Source organism: Orbicella franksi, chromosome 8 (assembly GCF_964199315.1).
Source record: "Orbicella franksi chromosome 8, jaOrbFran1.1, whole genome shotgun sequence".
NCBI lineage: Eukaryota > Metazoa > Cnidaria > Anthozoa > Scleractinia > Merulinidae > Orbicella > Orbicella franksi.
Genome location: NC_138152.1, coordinates 19,450,367 through 19,468,926, shown reverse-complemented (window position 1 = coordinate 19,468,926; position 18,560 = coordinate 19,450,367). Strand labels below are relative to the sequence as shown.

Here is an 18,560-nt window from a genome sequence, read left to right as displayed (position 1 = left end):
CCCCCCTTCCTTTCCTCCAACAAACGTCCGTCCAAGCTATTCCGATAACAACTCTTTGAAATACACTCTCGTCTTTCAATGTCAGTGCCCGGAGTTTAGTTTAATTTTGTGCTGGGAAATCGAACACAAGCTTATATTTCCCCCATTCGGTCCTATTTACATTATTACATATCTTAACACTATAATAAGAAAAACGGTGGGAGGGCTGGCCGCCTGAAATAGCTAGAGATAACGTAGCCGGCACGTAATCGAATTGGTTTGGTAATTTACTGATTTTCGTTGATCAGCTGATCGACACACACGAGTTTAATTCCCCGCTCGAAGCTAAGATGTCTGTCCGCACAAGTGTACTCCTCGTGAATAGGCCTAGGCTTTCTTCGCTGTTTTCTACAAGGAACTCTTTCCTATTCAATAGTCACGTTGAGCTACGTTGTCTTCCAAAATGTTTTCATGGGAAGTCTTTATTATGAACGTGATTCAAGTGCGATATTGCCTTTCCTAACTTTTGATCGCGTAGAAGGTGACAATGATCACCTACAAAACGGTAATATCAGTTCAAGAAAATGTTAACAAACCTTGCAGGTACACCTTTGCTATTTATCTTTCGTTCTTTGCTTTTCCACATGAACTCTGCAATCAACGCCAGTAATGCGACTATAACCCCAACACCCAGTACAGCGTACACTCCCAGCATGCTCATCAGATCAATACGCTTTGGATACAACACTGAAAAGTTAACAAAAGATCTGGTTAGGTTTCCTGACAATATCTTTCGAACAAACGTTTCAATACAAATTTCTGAATAGAGGAGAGGTAAAATGGTAATTGAAAATGTAGGTATGACACCACAATACTGTATTACAAGGCCTCGAAACTTTCTATGCCTTACGAACGACTAAGTATCCACGACCTGATCAACAGTTAAAGATTCGAGAGAATGCATAAACAAGAAACTAAATGTATTTTGACTTAAAACACTGAATATTATTGTGGTGTATTTGATTACCATAGGCAACGACTCATTCCTATAAAACTGTTTTCTTACTTGTCGCTTGCTCCTGGGGACACCCAGTTTTGGTTTTCCACCATTTCCTCTCCAAGTTTTCAAGAAATCTATTCTCGTGTAGACGTAAAATAGCTAGTGTGAAGTCAGTGGTGTGTGGATCATTGTCTTGTAAAGCGAGTGCAAGTCCTTTAGCTGTGGTTAAACCTGAAACTGCAATATAGTAATAGAAAGTCGTCATATACATGAGTTTGGATAACGGTTCTGAGCTCGAGCCTATCAGGCCGGCGTTTATCTCCAGTTTTTGTGGCATAAAGAAACTGGGAGTATTTCTACTCCCCCGTGGATGAGATTCTGGTCCATCTCAGGGCTACCACGGTACCTTGGTAGGTGGAGGCCATGTAACCGTAAAGTTGCCCAAGAACAAATCATAATGACCTGGCCAGAGCCCGATCCCGCGCCGCCAGCACCCGCTCCACCCAGAGTCCAGCACACTAACTATTGGGCCACGTGTCCTCCCTAAGTGTGGCTATGATGAGGCCGCTGCAGTCTTATATATCAGAGGAGCTAGATACCGATTTAATTTCTTGGCATGTGGAACCTCCAATCGGGAAATCAACAAAAAACAATTCAGTAAAAAATTGGAAAGTATGAATCTGTGAAAGGAACCAAACACAGGTTAAACTGGATATGCTCACTGACATACGTCTCATACGACAAAAAAGACCGTGGATTCAGTATTTACCTACGGTGAGATCGCAAGGTGGCTGATTGGCCACATGTCTGAGAATTGGCCCGTCATCAATAAACACAAACTCATCTCTCTCTCGCACCCAACGACTGCCTTCAGATGTACTTTGAACTATGGTGTTTTCCGCTTCTATCCTTTGCCAAATCTTCCTGTGAGTTTCATATTGACTTGTCTTGAAAGCTTCATGGACACTTGACGAGTCGTACACTCCGACTTGATAGGAGGACTCGACAATATCCTCAAGGTTATTGATGGGACTCACGGTGTTCTTTACAGAGAAAAAAGCGGCCAGATTTGCAGTGTATGTTGAAACCCAGATTAGAATGCAGAACCAGTAGCAACCAGCGAGGATTCGACCTAAAATATATTAAGCTAATTAGAAAGGTATTAACAGAGCTGTTGGTTTGCTTCTAAGCAGCTGGTAACTGGTGGTTACATGTACATGTTATTCCAAGTTAAGTGCGTTATTTTGGTGTTACAAAAACTGTATGCTGTGCTTTTTGTGCGGTAACTTCAAAATACCACGACCCAAAAGTCGTCGGTGTAAAAAGATTCTTCCGTTTCCTTCCATATTTATAGTCAATCAAGGACTTAAAATCCCGCCTTGTTGTGCTGGGATTGATAGAGCGGATCACTCACGACCGAGTCAAGGACATTTATACCAATATAACACTATGTTTACCCACCACGGAATGTGTTCATACCTGGCAAATTTCTAGGCGTATTATTGGTTCCTTGTTGCAGTAGAGAAGCCAATGCAAACCACACGCCGTTGAAAAAACTAAATTCCTCCGATGTTGCTTTGTCGGTATCATCTTTGTATCGATAGGGGCTGAAGTAGTTTATCGTGAACAAGGTAATAGAAATGACCATTAAGCTGGTTAGAATAGCAAACCAAACGTAAGTTTCAAATGGAGTCAAAAACTGGAGATAATCAATTTTCGCTGTTGAAGATGTCTTCTTTAGTAACATCTCTTCAGTGTAGTACATGTAAGGGACGCTGAAGTCCACCACTTTATCTCGACGTTCAGTTATGGTGAGAGCCGCAACAGCGATGTCAGCACGCTTTTAATAAAAGTGAAAGTAAAACGTAAGTAAGTAAAGCATGCTCGGCTGTTTGATACGTAATTGAACTGCGCGTGGCGATAACGTAGGTGTCCTATAACTCAAATTGGACACCAGCACGCCATTCGCACGTTCATTATGTCCACTTTAATTATATGTTGTTTCTTGAAGTTTTGTCTGCCTATGCAAATGTTTTTGATGGACGGTCCCATTCAGTAAATTAAGCTAAAGAAAGGTCCCTGCAGACTTACTTATCTCGGACTTTGTTTTTTTCCGGACAATTGATTTGACCTCGTCAGGAAATTCAGTGAGAAAAAGAATCACGTACGCACATGCAGTTTCAAATTGGGATCGGGCTGCGCACGCGGACAAATTTTAATTTACTAGCCCCTGAATTGTACTACTCGTGGTACAATAACTATTACAAATCTACTATGGCATGATAGTGTCCTATTTTAAAAACGGGAAATTGTAATCGATCACCTGTATTGTATTGGTACTGAGTGATGATACTGACGGATTTAATCATTACATACAAAGGTGTGGCCATATCGCTTGGCACTATCGAAGCAATGCTCGACCGAACTATCATAAACCGAGAGAAACACTTGTAAAATAAAAGTAGCTGTGAGGATATTTCAATAAATATGGGCGATCATCTAGAATGCTCCTAGGAAATTTTGTTTCTCATGTTCAATCAGAACGTTTGAAATGATGAAAAAAATGTGACCAAAGTTCGGAAAACCTTGACAGACAACATTATTAGCCGGTCAGCGGGCACCCAGGTTATAGTACTGAGAGAACTTGTTTGCAAACCTTGTTTACTAACTCGCCAATCATTCCATTCCAGGTTCCATTCTCCTTTTCAGCGCCGTACAACCCGTCCGGGGAGTGATAGATCTCATACGTAAACTTGAGATTTCTTGCCAGTTCATTCAGCAGATCGATACAGTATCCTTCATACCAAGCTGCACCGTCTTGCTCTTCCTTTTTTCTGATTACAAATGGTGCCGTCTGTTTTAGTGTCGTGAAAAAGAAGACAATAAGATTCTTCTGATACACACTTGCTTTTTTTGAATAAGCATAATAGCAACATGTGTTTTTTTTAATTAACGAAACCGATCGCTTTCGTATGACCTGCTGAAAACTAGGCCCTCTGTGCCTTTACATTAGAAATAGCTTCATGTTAGATCCAACTAGTTGAGGGACAAAAATTAAAGCCTAAATATGAATTAAACTTGTAAATAAGGATGAGTGCAAGGGTCTTACAGAGTCAACACATGTGTAGCTAACCATAATACCTCGGTAACGACAGCTCTGAGCTTTCGTCCCTCCAGGCTTCCTCCAATAAGTGTCTTGTCACTGTTACTTAGGATATTCCCAAACAGGACGGCACGTTTACTGGAACTCCATATACCTATCTACGTATACATGTATAAAAGCACAGTCCATGTCATAGTCTAGTCCATGAGCATATTGAAATCCATCAATAAGACCATTCTCAAGCGAGGATGAAAGCAATATCAGCTCAGAAAACCTCCGACAGAAACACTCTATTGTTCGTAAGAACAAGGAAAACTATTTTCTTAATTGTCAATGATTTGTCCTCAGTAAAGAGATTAAATTAATAAGCATTTGATCTCTGGTTCACGATTCAGCCGTCCGTTGTCTGTATCATAGAGGGTCCGTATAAAGAGGATTTTGTTCATACAAAGAAAGAATATCTTGGCATTTTGCCGAGTTGAAGTGAATTGTTTGTAACAGAGAGGTGTTTGTACGCAGAGGTTCGACTAATTCAAAATCATCTAGGTCACGCGCACATTATATTCTGGACTGATAAATGTAATCTATGGTAGCATAATTTTTGAAAAACTACCTCATGAACATAAGAATTTAAGAAATCATTACTTACTTTTTGAAAGGAATTGTTTCGGAGATTCAAAATATCCAGTTCAATTCCTTTTCGCTTGCCATACTCGTTAAAGTGAATAGGCCCTGTTGAACCATTAAGCTTGGCCTGTGAACAAATCAATGTTTTCATGTAATGCAATTTTTATGGCTGTTGTGAATGCAAATGAGCCCTCTGATTATATTTTGCACAATTTATCTTTAGTATTATTAATTGCTCGCATGTATGTGAACCTCTTATTGAGGTAGATTAAAACACTTAGGGTTTTTTAAACACTTGTATAAGAGTAGTTATAGATTTCTGTTCTGGCCAGTCTTTTTTCGTATTTAATTTTTCTGGAAATTCTGCTTTGGAATGGTAGTTATACATTGCCCGAAATTCTCCAAGGAATTCAACAATTAATCCCCTCCCTCTGGTCCCCTTCCAGTGACGTGCTTTCTCGTCTCGGACTTCGCGTTCCATGGACTCGTTCAGTCACTCGGATTTCTGCCCTCCCCCTCCTCCCTACTGCCCCCAATAAAGAGTTCCAAACAAGAGGCTGCCTGTGTGGTTACTGTCTTCAACCTTCTGGGACATGACAGTGCGTCATTATGAGACATTTGTGTTAATGATGCTTGCGACTTCCACCAACTTACCTGAAAGCAATAATACACTCAGGCCCAGACCATAGAAAAAAAGAATATCATGGTTATTTTTTCAACTGGTTTTATGCAAGCAGGGTTTACAAAATGCTTTTTTTGCTCCAAATGAGCAACAGAATTTGATTTGTTCTTTACTCCTCGAGGCCTGGGAATCGTGCCAAGTGAAGTAAAAAAGTTGACGAGTACAAAACCGAAGATAGGAGAGTGGAGGGGAAAAAGAGTCACATTCGCTTCACTTTTTACATCCACTATTTATACTCTCGTTCTGGGGAACGAAAAAACGTGTACACCAAGGTGACATTTTATTCACACTGTTTTCATAAATAAACAGATACAGTGTATAAATTCCATTGATGCAACTCAATAACACTTACACTGTAAGAGGTGTATTTACAGACCAAGGCCCTGAGTATTGAGTATCAATAGTACTTACCTTTCTCATACAGATTAACATTTTGACACCAGTATCAAATGTGGTCCTGTTCATTGATAAACAGGGTTTCATATTGACTGCATGGTTGATAACTTGGACCGAATCGTAGGCTAGTGGTAGGAGATCCTAAGGAAATTATCAACATGTTTGCTTTCTGATCTATGGGCTGCTTTATATTTGACTAACACACTTCTGTTTGTTCGGTTATTTTTTTGTCATTTCTTCGTATCCACCCATAACTCGAACTCCCGATAACTCGGACTTGAAATCCCCTGACGGTTCGAGTTACCGGGAGTCAAACGTACTGTCACTGCACTGCAGTAGTATCTCTGTGTTGCTACAGTTTCATCGGGATCCGGAGGGAGAAGTTTATTGAAACCCCAAGCCATTTAAAAATAACTCTTTTAATAATGTAAAATGATTCCAAACCCGGAACCCGGACGTGAGATGACAGAGTTGTATGAACTCGCGCAGCTGTGATACCGCTCGGCGTTCTCTGAGATTCCATGGGCTGTGAGCAAAAATAGTACAGTCTCTGTGCGATTTTCGCTGAAAAGTAAAGGTCAGTTTCTACGTACTTCATTGATTAAAAAAAAACACAGTGAAGAATTCTGCTACTTGAGTTTTTTAAGATTGGAGACTGGATAAGTTATCAAGACAACCCTGGTGTTATAAGCGATCAGTTATTCGAAGCTAAAGCTTCAATTAGCAATTTAATTGCTAATTTGATATTTAATAAGAAGGATCTGATATACACACAGTGAAATGTCGATTTGTTGAGTCCTCGATTTCTCGAAATTACGATGACTCAAACCAAATATATTTCATGTACCCTTGATCTTTAGTCTCACTCGGATGTAGACTGCTCACAGCCTCTCTTTTTCTCAGCTGGCGTCCATTTCTCGCGATTCCATCCGCATGCTCAACGATCGAAACAAAAAAAAAGAAAATAGAGGGCTGTGAACAGTCTAACTCGGATGTTCGAAAAATCCAGCGTCCACTGTGCTCATTAGTTGCAAGTTATACAATTCTAATACAATTTTTTCATTCTTATTTCTTTTTAAATTCCAAAACGATAGTACAAGATGTATATCAATGGATAGAAGCCGCCTACCTTGTTGACATTCTTGGAATGGTTTACTGCCTTTTCTAGCCCAATGGAAGCTGAGCCCCGGATATATAGAATCGTGAGAGCTAAAACGATATTTTTCCGGTGGCATTTTATGTCTAATGGTACCTGCGACGAAAGAGTGGTAACAATCTGAACCAAAACCATCAAAACAAAAACAAAATAAACGAAGCTTGTTTATCTATGGACCTCTTCACCTATGTTAGACAAAGGTAATGTCTGCATACGAGCCAACTGGCCCACCAGGCCGGCTCTTATCCAGGTCTCTGTAGCATAAAGCGGCAAGGGGTATTTCCACTCCCCCTGGATGGGATGCTAGTCCATAGCAGAGTTACCCCCAGCATTAAGTCTGCCGGTACCCATTTGTATACCTGGGTGGAGAGAGGTACTGTGAGAGTAAAGTGTCTTGCCCAAGAACACAAAGCAGAGTCCCCGGCCGGGGCCCGAACGCGGACCGCTCGATCCGGAGACAAGCGCACTAACCGTGAGGCCACCGCGCCTCCCACCTATGCTACGAAATATCAAAAAATCACCTCTATAGTTGAATTTATCATGCCGAATTTAGTAAATCTGCGAAGTTTCATGAGAACCCGTTGCAAGCTCAAAAATACGGGACCCCAAATTTACAATTTAAAAATTGACAACTTAGGGGTGCCATATTTTTAGGATTTTGCAACGGATTCTAATGTAACTTCACATATTTAGAACGATAAATCGAGTAGTGCGGTTGATTTTTTGTTTGAATGAAAAAGCTGAAAAGCGTGACATCTGTAAAAAGGCCATTGACATTGAGCGAATATTCGACGCTTGTAATTAAGTAAACTTGCTGCTAATATTGCTATGAGATCTCCTATTTTTACACTTAGAACACATGGTCAGTGTCAATATGATCTGGTCCTTGTGAATGAATAAAATTTAATGAGAAGTTTGTCATGTGATCATACCTGGGACTGGATTATCCATTTATAGACACGTTTGTGATGGCAGGATTTCTATCGTAAATGAAGGTTTAAAAAAAGTTAACAGAATAACTTGCTTGATCATATTGTCACTTACTCTTCTTGTAGATTCGGATGAAAAAGCAGAGATGTCGAAAGAGTAAATACTAAACAACATGACATTACCTGTTGCAGCATAAGTTCAATGTTTTCTGTTTTTGTGTAAAGCAGAATAACTTCAGCTTCAATCTCATCTATTTCCTCCATTGTTTTCTTTGCTAGCAATACTGGATCGTCATTCGTGTCCAGCTCACTAAGCGGAACTAAGTTCAAGGTGTGCTTTGACGTTTGGGTTATGACCTTGAAATATACAACTTCATGCCAATTGCTCTCTAAAAGAAATCAAACACAAAACAGATGTTTAGGGTGTTTTTCATTGTCCTGCATCTGTATTCGAGTATAGTCTAGAATATTCCGTAATACGCACTCTAAACAAGCAGAACTGAATGTCCGTATTATAGATGTAGAAATATATGAATTTTGGTTTCTCTGGAAGCAAGTAAACTGTTCATAATACAGGGCTACCCATTTCGTAAAGGTGCAATTTATATGAATTCTACTTTCTCTGTGAACAAGTGAACTGTTCGTAATGTAGAGGTATTTCCATATCATAGAGGTGTAAATTACACGACCTTTAGCTTCCCTTGTTGCAAGTGAGCTGTTCGTAATACAGAGATGTGGTATTATGGCGGTGTCCTCGTACGGCAGGGCTCGACTTTATGAGAAATATCCTTTATTCGATACACAAAGAAAGGTGGAAGATAGCACTCAAGTTCGCAGTGAACGCACACTGATAAAGTGCGAAATAACGCTCATAATCAGGGAATCAGCCTCAAATATCCTTAAGAGACTATAAAGAGTGAATTCCAAGTAAGAAACGTCTAAGTAATAACTGTTTTTTTTTTACCATCAAATACAACTGCTATGTTTGTCCATTCAAACGTGTTGAGTATGTCAAGTGTAGCATGTGCGAAGTCTCTGAAGTCCGGTGACATCTGGATCGCTTTTTCACATTGGTCAGAGGGTCTATTGTCTCCATGGAAACGGATAAGAGGTATGCCAGCTACAGAAGAAAGTGCGCATGCGGACGATTTCGTGTCGCTTCCCTCGATTAGTGCAACGACGTTATTATCACGGATGGCGGAGGCTGAAATAACAATTATTTGAAAGTTATTGGTTTATGAAAAATATAACGATAAGTCTAATAAATTAATATAATTACATTACATATGTTTGTTTCCACCATCCATCTATAATCAAACAACGAAGCCATAAGAAAAAAGAGCCCGAATTGAATTACCAGTAAAACATGATTTCGGCACGAAAACAACCTAAGTTGAGTACATACACACATACATCCATACATCCATAAATGACTTCATTTCATCTCATATTCAGAGAGTATTGTATTTGGTTCCCTACCTTCTTTAAAGAGGCTGGAATTTTCCGATATGTTGAATCTTTTGAAAATTAATGAAACATTGCTCGAAGAAGAAGTATCGTTAGCAGAGAGTATTATAACACCATGTTCTGCCGAATTTCCATTTATGAGGCCTATAATATAAGAGATGGGATAAGAAGAACATTTCAGCAGAACACAAAATGAAAAATAAGGAGAATCAGTGATTTGCAGTCGGCGACTTACCACAAGTAAATGCTGTCTTAGTCGTATATACCTTCTGCGCAAATAATACAGTAATTATGAACGCAATGTTCATGGTACTTCTTTGAGAGACGAACTCTGAAAGGAAAAAAATATATATTCTAGACAGCTACAAGTACAGTAGATCAATCTATTTTGAGTTGAATTACACATCTAAATAATAATTATTGTAACAATATTATCATGTACTATGACAGCGATATAATAAGCATACAAACTTTACATTTAACAATTGTATTGCAAATTCAACTGGTAACAAATTGCTTGACTTGTCGGAATTTAACGACAACGGACGCATTTTAGTGGGAGCGTTTTTTATAATTTGGAATTTTCATATTTTGTTTAAAATTTGTAATTCTTACCACTAACTTTTACATTTTAAAATCTTTTCAGCCATTGTTTTCATTTAACTGTAGAGATAGCTTACACCACAAGCACTGCACTGCACAAAAACTACACTGTTTGTCTGAGGGGTGACCCTCTTGTAAAGATTACCTTTAGGTTAGTAGATGTCGAGGTCTCTTCTGTAACAATGATAACAAAAATAGCACTAATCTTTACTGCCTCACACTTAGATTAATTACAGGAGACGTATTATACGAAAAGTAATTGTTGATTGGAACGTATAGGGTAAAGGAGCCGAAAGGTTTTTTTAGTTAGCCCCTAATAACTATTTTCTGAGCAGATAAATTTGAAAATTATAATAAAATCTTTCATACCCAAGAAGACGAAAATGATGGCAGTATTTAGGACTACATGTGCGATCTAATCCTTCTCGTACAATGTTTTAATTCGTCAACGTAATCAGTTATTTATCTTAACATCAACCAGATAAAAATGTAGCATGTTGTTTTGAATTATTGCATACGTACATGTACCACTTGCACTCCCAAAAATACATATGAATGTCATATCATTTTATAATATGAAGTCTAGGCTCGGATAACCGAGTGCAAGTCTGCACATGTACGTACGGTGGACCTATTATTGCCAGGAACAGGATAATTACCATGCGGGCACTTCTGCTTTTTTCGAGACTTGCAAAGTTTTTTTTTTCATTAGTCCGCAGTGCAAACCAAAATTAATTGTTATTACCAGCTTGAAAGCTACGAAAAAATTAATTTCACTTGCGAATGTTGCTTACTGTTGTGGTTGGCATACCTGATTAGGTATAGCAGGATTTTGAGAAAGTGATAAAGGAAGACTGCACAGTAAAACAATGGTGACTCCTTTGGAGATCCAATTACTTTATGATCGTGTTTCAGTTCACCTTGGGCGACAAACGTGTGAATAAATCTTCCATGTCGAGAGCCTATTAAATTTTTTTGACGTTGAAAGGTATCCTGCATCGATTCATCCATTGAGATCAGAACTTAATTATAAATTATTTGAAGTTGCTTTTTTTCAGTTTTGACTGAGGATAGAAAAAAAGAATTATATGTTGTTGTTTACAATAGGTAAAGTATTAAATGCAAATGAAAATTCTGGCATTTTTTCCTTTACTAGTTATATCAATTTTGCGAAAACCCCATGATGCCATTAGCTCTTCCGTAATTATATCGATTTTGTTGACACATTCGTTTTTTGAGTAGAACGTATTTCGTAGAGCGCTCAACTCAATCGATTGAGGAGCATCAACTATAACTTCAGAGAAGTTCTGTGAAGTTATAAATGTTGTTGACACCATATTTCCTATTTACTTTGGTTAAACTGACATACTCCACAATGTTTGGCTGAAACAGATTTCTTCTTTGGCTCAACCTCTCGATATTTGAGCATATTTATTAGGAATTTTCTAAGCATTATTTATTGTACGTATGAATGCTTACTTAAAAATACATATATTATAATATTTACTGCTCAAGTAACTCGTTGTTATCAGAGTTTATATTTTTTTCTGTAGAGTTTAACCGTTATGTACGGTAGTTAAATTCTCTAAGAAGCCTGTAGTTTCATTTCAAGCATTAAATCACATATAGTAATACATCAAAAATAATTACGTGTAGAATCAATGGAGGGAATTATACACCGTATAACACGGAAAAGAGCCTTAAAGGAGGAACTGGACCGTACTTACTTGTTTCGTTTTAAATTCTGATCTCAGTTTCAAAACATTTGATACAACCGATATCGTATCGATGGTCTGACCATCAAGTCCTAGCTGTCATTGAATGACAATTTCGCATCTTTTCAAAAGAGATTACCCCCAGCTGCTAGCCATCATTTCAAATCCAAGGTAAAATTAATATTTAGTATATACCACACAAGTGAATAGCGCTTTTCGCGCGCTCTGATTGGTTAACTCGGAGGTGATTAGCAAGTACTATTCACCTCCGAGCAGTCGGCGCGAGAGATTTTAAAATTTCCGACCGTTTCTCACACATAAAATAACGTTTTGGTCCGCTAATTATTCAGCTTGTGTGGTATATACTAAAACAATTATTCACCACTTGGGTGAATAATTGTTAATTACAATGATGCCATGATTTGTCATATACTCTGTAGAGTGAAGAGCCTGGAGAGTCTTTGCATGTGGTCTCTTGACTGGGGAGTTGGTGAACTCGTCTCGGTCAGCACTCATCCAGTTTTAAGGCGCGTCACGTGATATATTCTCGCCGAATAGAAAACTGCATTTTAGTTGAAGCTTTAACCGCGATGCTAATGAATGATATATAAAGAAACAGAAAACGACAAGTGACAAGTCTTCCTTCTGTTTTATTGACTACTTCAATGTTAGTTAAGAATAATTGCTTACAGTACAGCTAACCAGTAGAACGGTTAGTGATATTTTGACAAGCAATAAGTTGCCTTTTATTTACAATCTGCTCTAAAGTTGATGTTCTCAGAACTTGAGAGTACGTTTTTATTATTGGCAAGTAGCACTGTCTGGGCCAAATTTGTCTCCACTCTTTGCATTACAACAATACATTCTTATTTCCATTTAAACAAAAATGCTTTCACATAAATGTGCATGAATGCATTTACTATAAATGATACTTATTATTGGCTGCGAGGATACAACAATTTACGACAAGATCTTTATCAATGAGTTGATCAATTGTGACTCATCTTTTCACATCTATGGAATGCGATAACGGGTTCAATTTTCGAGTTTCGGTATCGTGTTTCATGTAAATACATTCATTTTATCGATTACATGCCAAGCCTGAAACAACTTGGTGTTTACAAGATCGAGTTTTCAGTATATGCTTTCAGCGAGAATGATTCCAGATATCGGCGTTTGTGTTTGAACCTGACGCAACCCTTTCTAACAGTTTGACATCGATCAATAAGTGAACTTATCTCCCCAGGGCGACCTGTATCATCGAGATGTAAAGAAAATTGTGGTAAAGCACTTTGTCATCTAACGAGAACCAAATCCTCCGCGACTTGATTTAGAGTTTATTGAATGGAAACACTCTGTGACCTTGTTTAACCGTTTTGTTTGTCTGTTCTTTTTCCTAAGCTTTTAATACATGAAACTTTTGATATTAATTAATGACCAAAGAAAAAGGATATAATTAAATGACGAAGAGAAAACTTTCCAAAGTGACTATCGAATAGCCACCCCAGAGCTATTATCAATATTTAAGCGTTAAGGATCTTCCAAAGTAGTGAGCTAGAAAAAGGTTCCATGATCGCTGTAACAAAACAAAAACAAAACTTGTAACTTCTGCAATCATACTTCAACTGTCTTAAACATTATTATTGATAAACGCCTAATCTAAACAAATGATCTCAGCTGAGTTGAGTTGAGCTTCTCAACTCAGTTTACAAATAGCTAAGCTACTGGGCTTAAACTTCGCCAAAGCCCTACGATTTTACTTCCCTGCAATTGCTTAAATCAAAAATGGAACTGCGACGATCATTTTGTCACTGTTTGTGACGGATGGACTTGAAGAGGACCAGGCTTTGGCCTACAGACAAAAAAAGTATCAATATGCGTTACATACAATGACAGGTATCGTTGGATCCGTTAATTGTATCAATCTGCAGAAACAGTGAGGAAAATAAAAGTGAAATCGAGATGAATCCCACCTTGGTAGATCAGAGAACTGGGCAAGGATAACCACCCCAGAGCTATTACCAATATTTAGGCTTAAACGATCTTCCGAAGGTTCCATGTTCGCTGTAAGCGAAACAAAACTTGTAGCTTCTACAATCATACTTCAACTTTCTTAAACATTACTAGTTTCAATGAAGTTACTTATAGTGGCTCATAACGGTTTCCAGTGTTTATCAGCACTTCTTCTTTGATCAATTAACGCTATTTCTCGTTTTTAGACCACGCTAAGATTGTATCAAACAAATGCTCACTCATTACACTCATTAGAAAACATGTTATGGTCTTTTTCTTCCCCCAAAAAGAATACCATAGCAACAGCATAACCCGTTAAATACACTACCCGAAAGACATTTCTAACGTTTTATCTTCCTTAATGTTAAACAACTGTGGTAAAGGGTCTGGATAGGAGGTGCAAATGTCAGTTGTCAGTTAAAGTTTGGACCATTTGTCAGTTGTCAGTTAAGTGGCCGTAAATAATTAACTAAGGGCCTTAAATGGCTTAAACGTCTCCTAGTTGACACCTATTAAAGACAATACAGTCGAACCTCTCCACAACGGCTCGTCCTTGAGGACAGGCCGTTGCAGGCTGTTGTAGAGAAGTGGCCGTTATGGGGAGGTAGAGGTGTAAAATGACACCCTTTTTATTGGGGATGCAATTTTTCTAAAGAGAAATGCTGATTTTAATCGATAAAATAGAAACCAAACAGAAACAGAAGGAGACCAAAGAAGGGCGGTGCGGATCAAGATTCGAGACTTTAACAATTGAAATAATGGGTTTTGTAAACATAGTTCGTCAGACATTGATAGTCTTGATCAATCCCAATTAAATACCAAACCCTAAATGATTTTGTCCTTTACCCACCCTCTTTCCCCTTTGCGTTTGCGCTAATTTAATCTCCCGCGGTTTTTTGTTTCGCTCTTTCGCTCAACCAACCTGCGAGAAAGTACAGTTGACCTACACTTCTCTATATATATATATAGATTTAGCCAAGCCTAAAAGCGGAGTTACTGGGCCGGTTTGTTCAAAACTCGATTAAGCTAACCCAGGATATACGATATACATTTTGGCCTTCTGTTTTCTGTTTGAATAATCTCAAACTACACAAAACATGAACAGTGGCAAACAATTCATACGAGAACAATTTGTAATTCGGTTAACTTTTAATCCTGGTTTAACAACCCGGCCCTGATTACAAGTTAACCTGGCTTGAGCCCGCGATCCGATCGAAAAACCAACAAATGGTCAGTTGTTAACTTAAATAAACACACATGATCTCGATGAGTTTTAAACTTGAGTCCGCGATATGGCCACGTGATACTGGTCAGCGGATACCCATTTTTGACCATAACATGGATGTCCAAGACCGAAGAAGTACGCTGTAAACCAAGGCTGCATGACTCGGTATTAGCTGGACGACGTCGTCGTTGTTCGTCGTCGTCATCGTCATCGTCGGGCGCACGCGCCCGAGATCCATGCCGCTAGCTATGTTGACCATGAAAAGAGAGTTACATGGTTGTCTATTTCTGTCCATGCATGTGGTTTTGTTCTTATAGTTATGTTCCGCTTTTCGGGCCGCCGGAGCTCCGCTATTTACATCTATTTTGATTCGTTTTGGTTGATCTGTGAAAGTAAACGAGTTGTGAACAAACAGACTATGAAAATGTAGTTGAGGGACATGTAACAGGTAGTATGAGGGTCAAATTGTAAATGATTAAAGACTGATGGTTTCGGTCTAAAAACTATCTAAACAAGATGAATATTAAACAACAAAGGTTAAAGTACCAATATCTCTACCGAAAAAGTTATTTTCAATGAATTTCAAACGAATGACAATGGCTAAAGCCTTTTTTCAGTTGTCAGTAAATCTGACTACAAATGTCAGTTGTCAGTCAAATTTTCGAGTTTTTGTCAGTTGTCAGTTATTTATTTATTTATTTTTTATTTATTTATTTATTTATTTGTCAGTTGTCAGTTAATCCCATCCAGACCCTCAAGGAAAAGTTCTTAGTTTTATTTATCTAAATTTAAAAAATCAAAATGAAATCATTTTATATTTTACCGGAAGGAAGTCTGAAAAGAGGGTTTTCCATGAGAATAATGGGGTGCACAACCCGTGAGGTGCTCATGTATGGCGTGCTAATCATAGTGCTGTCATCCTGTTTACCTAGTGACCAACCTTCTGGCTTTGATCAGCAACTTGTGCTTCTCTCTTCTTTTCCACAAGATCTCCGCAATCAACGTCAGAAATGCAACAACTATTCCAATACCCAGGACAACATACACTCCCAGCATGCTCATCAAGCCAATACGCTTTCGAGACAATGCTGTTCAAAAAGAAAGAGAAAAGGTCTACTCGTATTGAACCACTTTCTCTACATGGATGTGATAAGAGGTCTATGGAATGGACAATTTTCCGTATATTGTAACCCAGAACTTGGCTTAGGAAACCCAAATTTTTCTTGTTTCATATGGAGGTGAATAATCTGTGGAAGCTTTAAAATCTTCTTAATTTTAATGATATTTTCCCAAGGACTCTGACAACCTCACTTGATGACAAACGTGAAGCGATTTCTTCATAAGGATTTTGTATAATTATGCTCTGTTGGCTCTCTCAACTTGGCATTGATCTTACAGATACATTCATTACAGCCTTTGTACGACTAAGTTTGTCTTTATTTCATATCTATAAACTTTCTTTTAGGAAAACACACCTTGGACCGTCTACTCCTAGCAGGTTACCCCCCAGTTAACTATCACGCAGCCTGAGTTAACTATCACGCAGCTTGAGTTAACTATCACGCAGCCTGAGTTAACTATCACGTAGCCTGAGTTAACTATCACGCAGCTTGAGTTAACTATCACGCAACCTGAGTTAACTATCACGCAGCCTGAGTTAACTATCACGCAGCCTGAGTTAACTATCACGCAGCCCGAGTTAACTATCACGCAGCCTGAGTTAACTATCACGCAGCCCGAGTTAACTATCACGCAGCCTGAGTTAACTATCACGCAGCCCGAGTTAACTATCACACAGCCTGAGTTAACTATCACGCAGCCCGAGTTAACTATCACACAGCCTGAGTTAACTATCACGCAGCCTGAGTTAACTATCACGCAGCCTGAGTTAACTATCACGCAGCCTGAGTTAACTATCACGCAGCCTGAGTTAACTATCACGCAGCCCGAGTTAACTATCACGCAGCCCGAGTTAACTATCACACAGCCTGAGTTAACTATCACGCAGCCTGAGTTAAGCATCACGCAGCCTGAGTTAACTATCACGCAGCCTGAGTTAACTATCACGCATAAAAATCGGGAGCCAATAATCTAATTGTTTTATCAGAATTCGAATTGAAATTTACTTTAAATAACGGTTTCCAATTACCTCTCGACGTATTATTAAACTTTGAGCAATCGGAAGATCGGTCCGGGATTGAATTGTCATTTCAAATTGTGCTCGCGCGCGTCATTTTTTCAATAATTTCGAGTTTTCTAAAGCCAAGAAACCGCAAATGTTCTACTTTCAGTCTTGTCGTGAATGTAATAATCCAAAACGTTCATTCGAAACTTTGTAAAAGCGATAAAACCTCGCCGTTTCGAAGACGACCTCCAACCATTGCACGCTGATGGCTTTTATAATCCATCAAATATTTTCGCTTACGCGCGATTGTGTTAATCGCGTCACGTGACGTCACAGCCAAAACTGAGGAATATCCGAGTGATATTCCCCAGTGTTCAATATATATTTATATAACCCAAGTTATTCTCGCAGTTTGATTGGTTCTCGCCTATGATCTATTAGAGGACAGATGCACGATTGACGTCATCATTTCAAAGTTTTTCCCTCTGTGTTTTAAAATGGCGGAAAGTTTTGAGAATTTAGATAATATTTTACATGACTGGGCAAAAGATAAGGTCCAAGAAAGTCTTGTCCAGGCATTGAACAGCTACCAGAAGTATAGTCTAGCAGGAAGAAGAAAGATAAAGCCGTTTCTGTTTTAGAAAATGACTCAGAAAAAAATACCCGAGCAGTCTCAGTCGGCAGTCAAGCGAGACTAAACCAAACACAAAATTAGTCTTGGTAAGCCGAGAACCATTTTGTCTCGAATTTAACAAACCCAATAAACAAAATGTTTATGAGATTAATTTATTTAAAAAATTGAACTTTTCTCAGTCTCAAAATAATTGTTGACATAGTGATTGTCTGGAATGAAACATCAAACCACTTCTTAAAATCAGTTAAAATAAACACATAACCTTACTTTCCGATGCGAATGTTCCAGTCCGTTTCAGGGCACAGCAGCGAGCAAAGTATAGCTCACTACAGCTCACGGCCAAGTGTATCACAGCTAAAACGTGTCTCCGACACTATTTCAAACTGATTTGAGAATCACCAGCCACAAAGGACAAAAATTTCCACGATCACTAACGCTCCTTTCATTCAAAACTCGAATCGAATGGCCTCCAGGTTGACAGCAGCCGCAAGTTTTCCGAGCGTAGTTTTTCAACTCCTGCAATATTCGAGGCAGCATCCAAGCTTTTCGGCTCACAGGACTGCTCTGATAACAAAAACTGACTTGAATTATCCAGCATTTTCTTTAATATTTGTAGATTTCGCAGTTCAATTCTGCTTTCGCTGTAAGTTTTCATTCCACGAAAAGCGACGCTGGAGTCAAGTTTGACAGTGGCGTGATTTTCCCGGACCAATCACAATTCTTTGCTACTCATAGCAACCAATGAGATTGCTTCAATTTCTATAGACAATAGATTACGTCAAATGGCTTTTTTCGTGTTCGCCAAAGTGGGCAAAGGCCGGCTTCCGAGTTATGTTGAAAGATTTTGAAATAAAAAAAAGCTTTATCTGTAGTAGTTTGTTTCGTTATTATATAAAACAAATAGAT

At 38.6% G+C, this 18,560-nt stretch overlaps 2 protein-coding genes across 2 annotated transcripts in view; both read right to left on the bottom strand.

The window, feature by feature from the left end:
• Positions 1–11,279, bottom strand: LOC145494216 (glutamate receptor 4-like). Its single transcript, XM_081473671.1, has 14 exons — positions 11,096–11,279; positions 9,575–9,670; positions 9,352–9,483; positions 8,837–9,076; positions 8,056–8,261; positions 6,917–7,063; positions 5,803–5,928; positions 5,283–5,363; positions 4,732–4,836; positions 4,113–4,240; positions 3,636–3,981; positions 2,441–2,819; positions 1,741–2,111; positions 1–895 (listed from the first exon to the last, which is right to left on the bottom strand). The coding sequence occupies exons 1-14, from the start codon at positions 11,277–11,279 to the stop codon at positions 551–553; spliced, it is 2,886 nt and encodes a 961-aa protein (XP_081329797.1). The 3' UTR covers positions 1–550.
• Positions 11,280–13,175: 1,896 nt separating this feature from the next.
• LOC145495169 (glutamate receptor ionotropic, kainate 3-like) overlaps positions 13,176–18,560 on the bottom strand; it is a 45,663-nt gene continuing 40,278 nt past the window's right edge. The window contains exons 16-17 of the mRNA XM_081474747.1: positions 15,836–15,983; positions 13,176–13,509 (exon numbers count right to left, since the gene is read on the bottom strand). Coding sequence (XP_081330873.1) covers positions 13,458–13,509; positions 15,836–15,983 — 200 coding nt within the window. The 3' untranslated portion in view covers positions 13,176–13,457. The remainder of the gene's footprint in view (positions 13,510–15,835; positions 15,984–18,560) is intronic.

Coding starts and splice junctions, on each gene's coding strand:
- LOC145494216 (XM_081473671.1), bottom strand. CDS start 11,279: ATGGTGTCAACAACATTTATAACTTCACAGAACTTCTCTGAAGTTATA. Junction 3,982..4,112: donor GTCGTTACCGAGGTATTATG/GTTAGCTACACA, acceptor TCTAATGTAAAG/GCACAGAGGGCCTAGTTTTC. Junction 2,112..2,440: donor AGGTATGAACACATTCCGTG/GTGGGTAAACAT, acceptor AATATATTTTAG/GTCGAATCCTCGCTGGTTGC.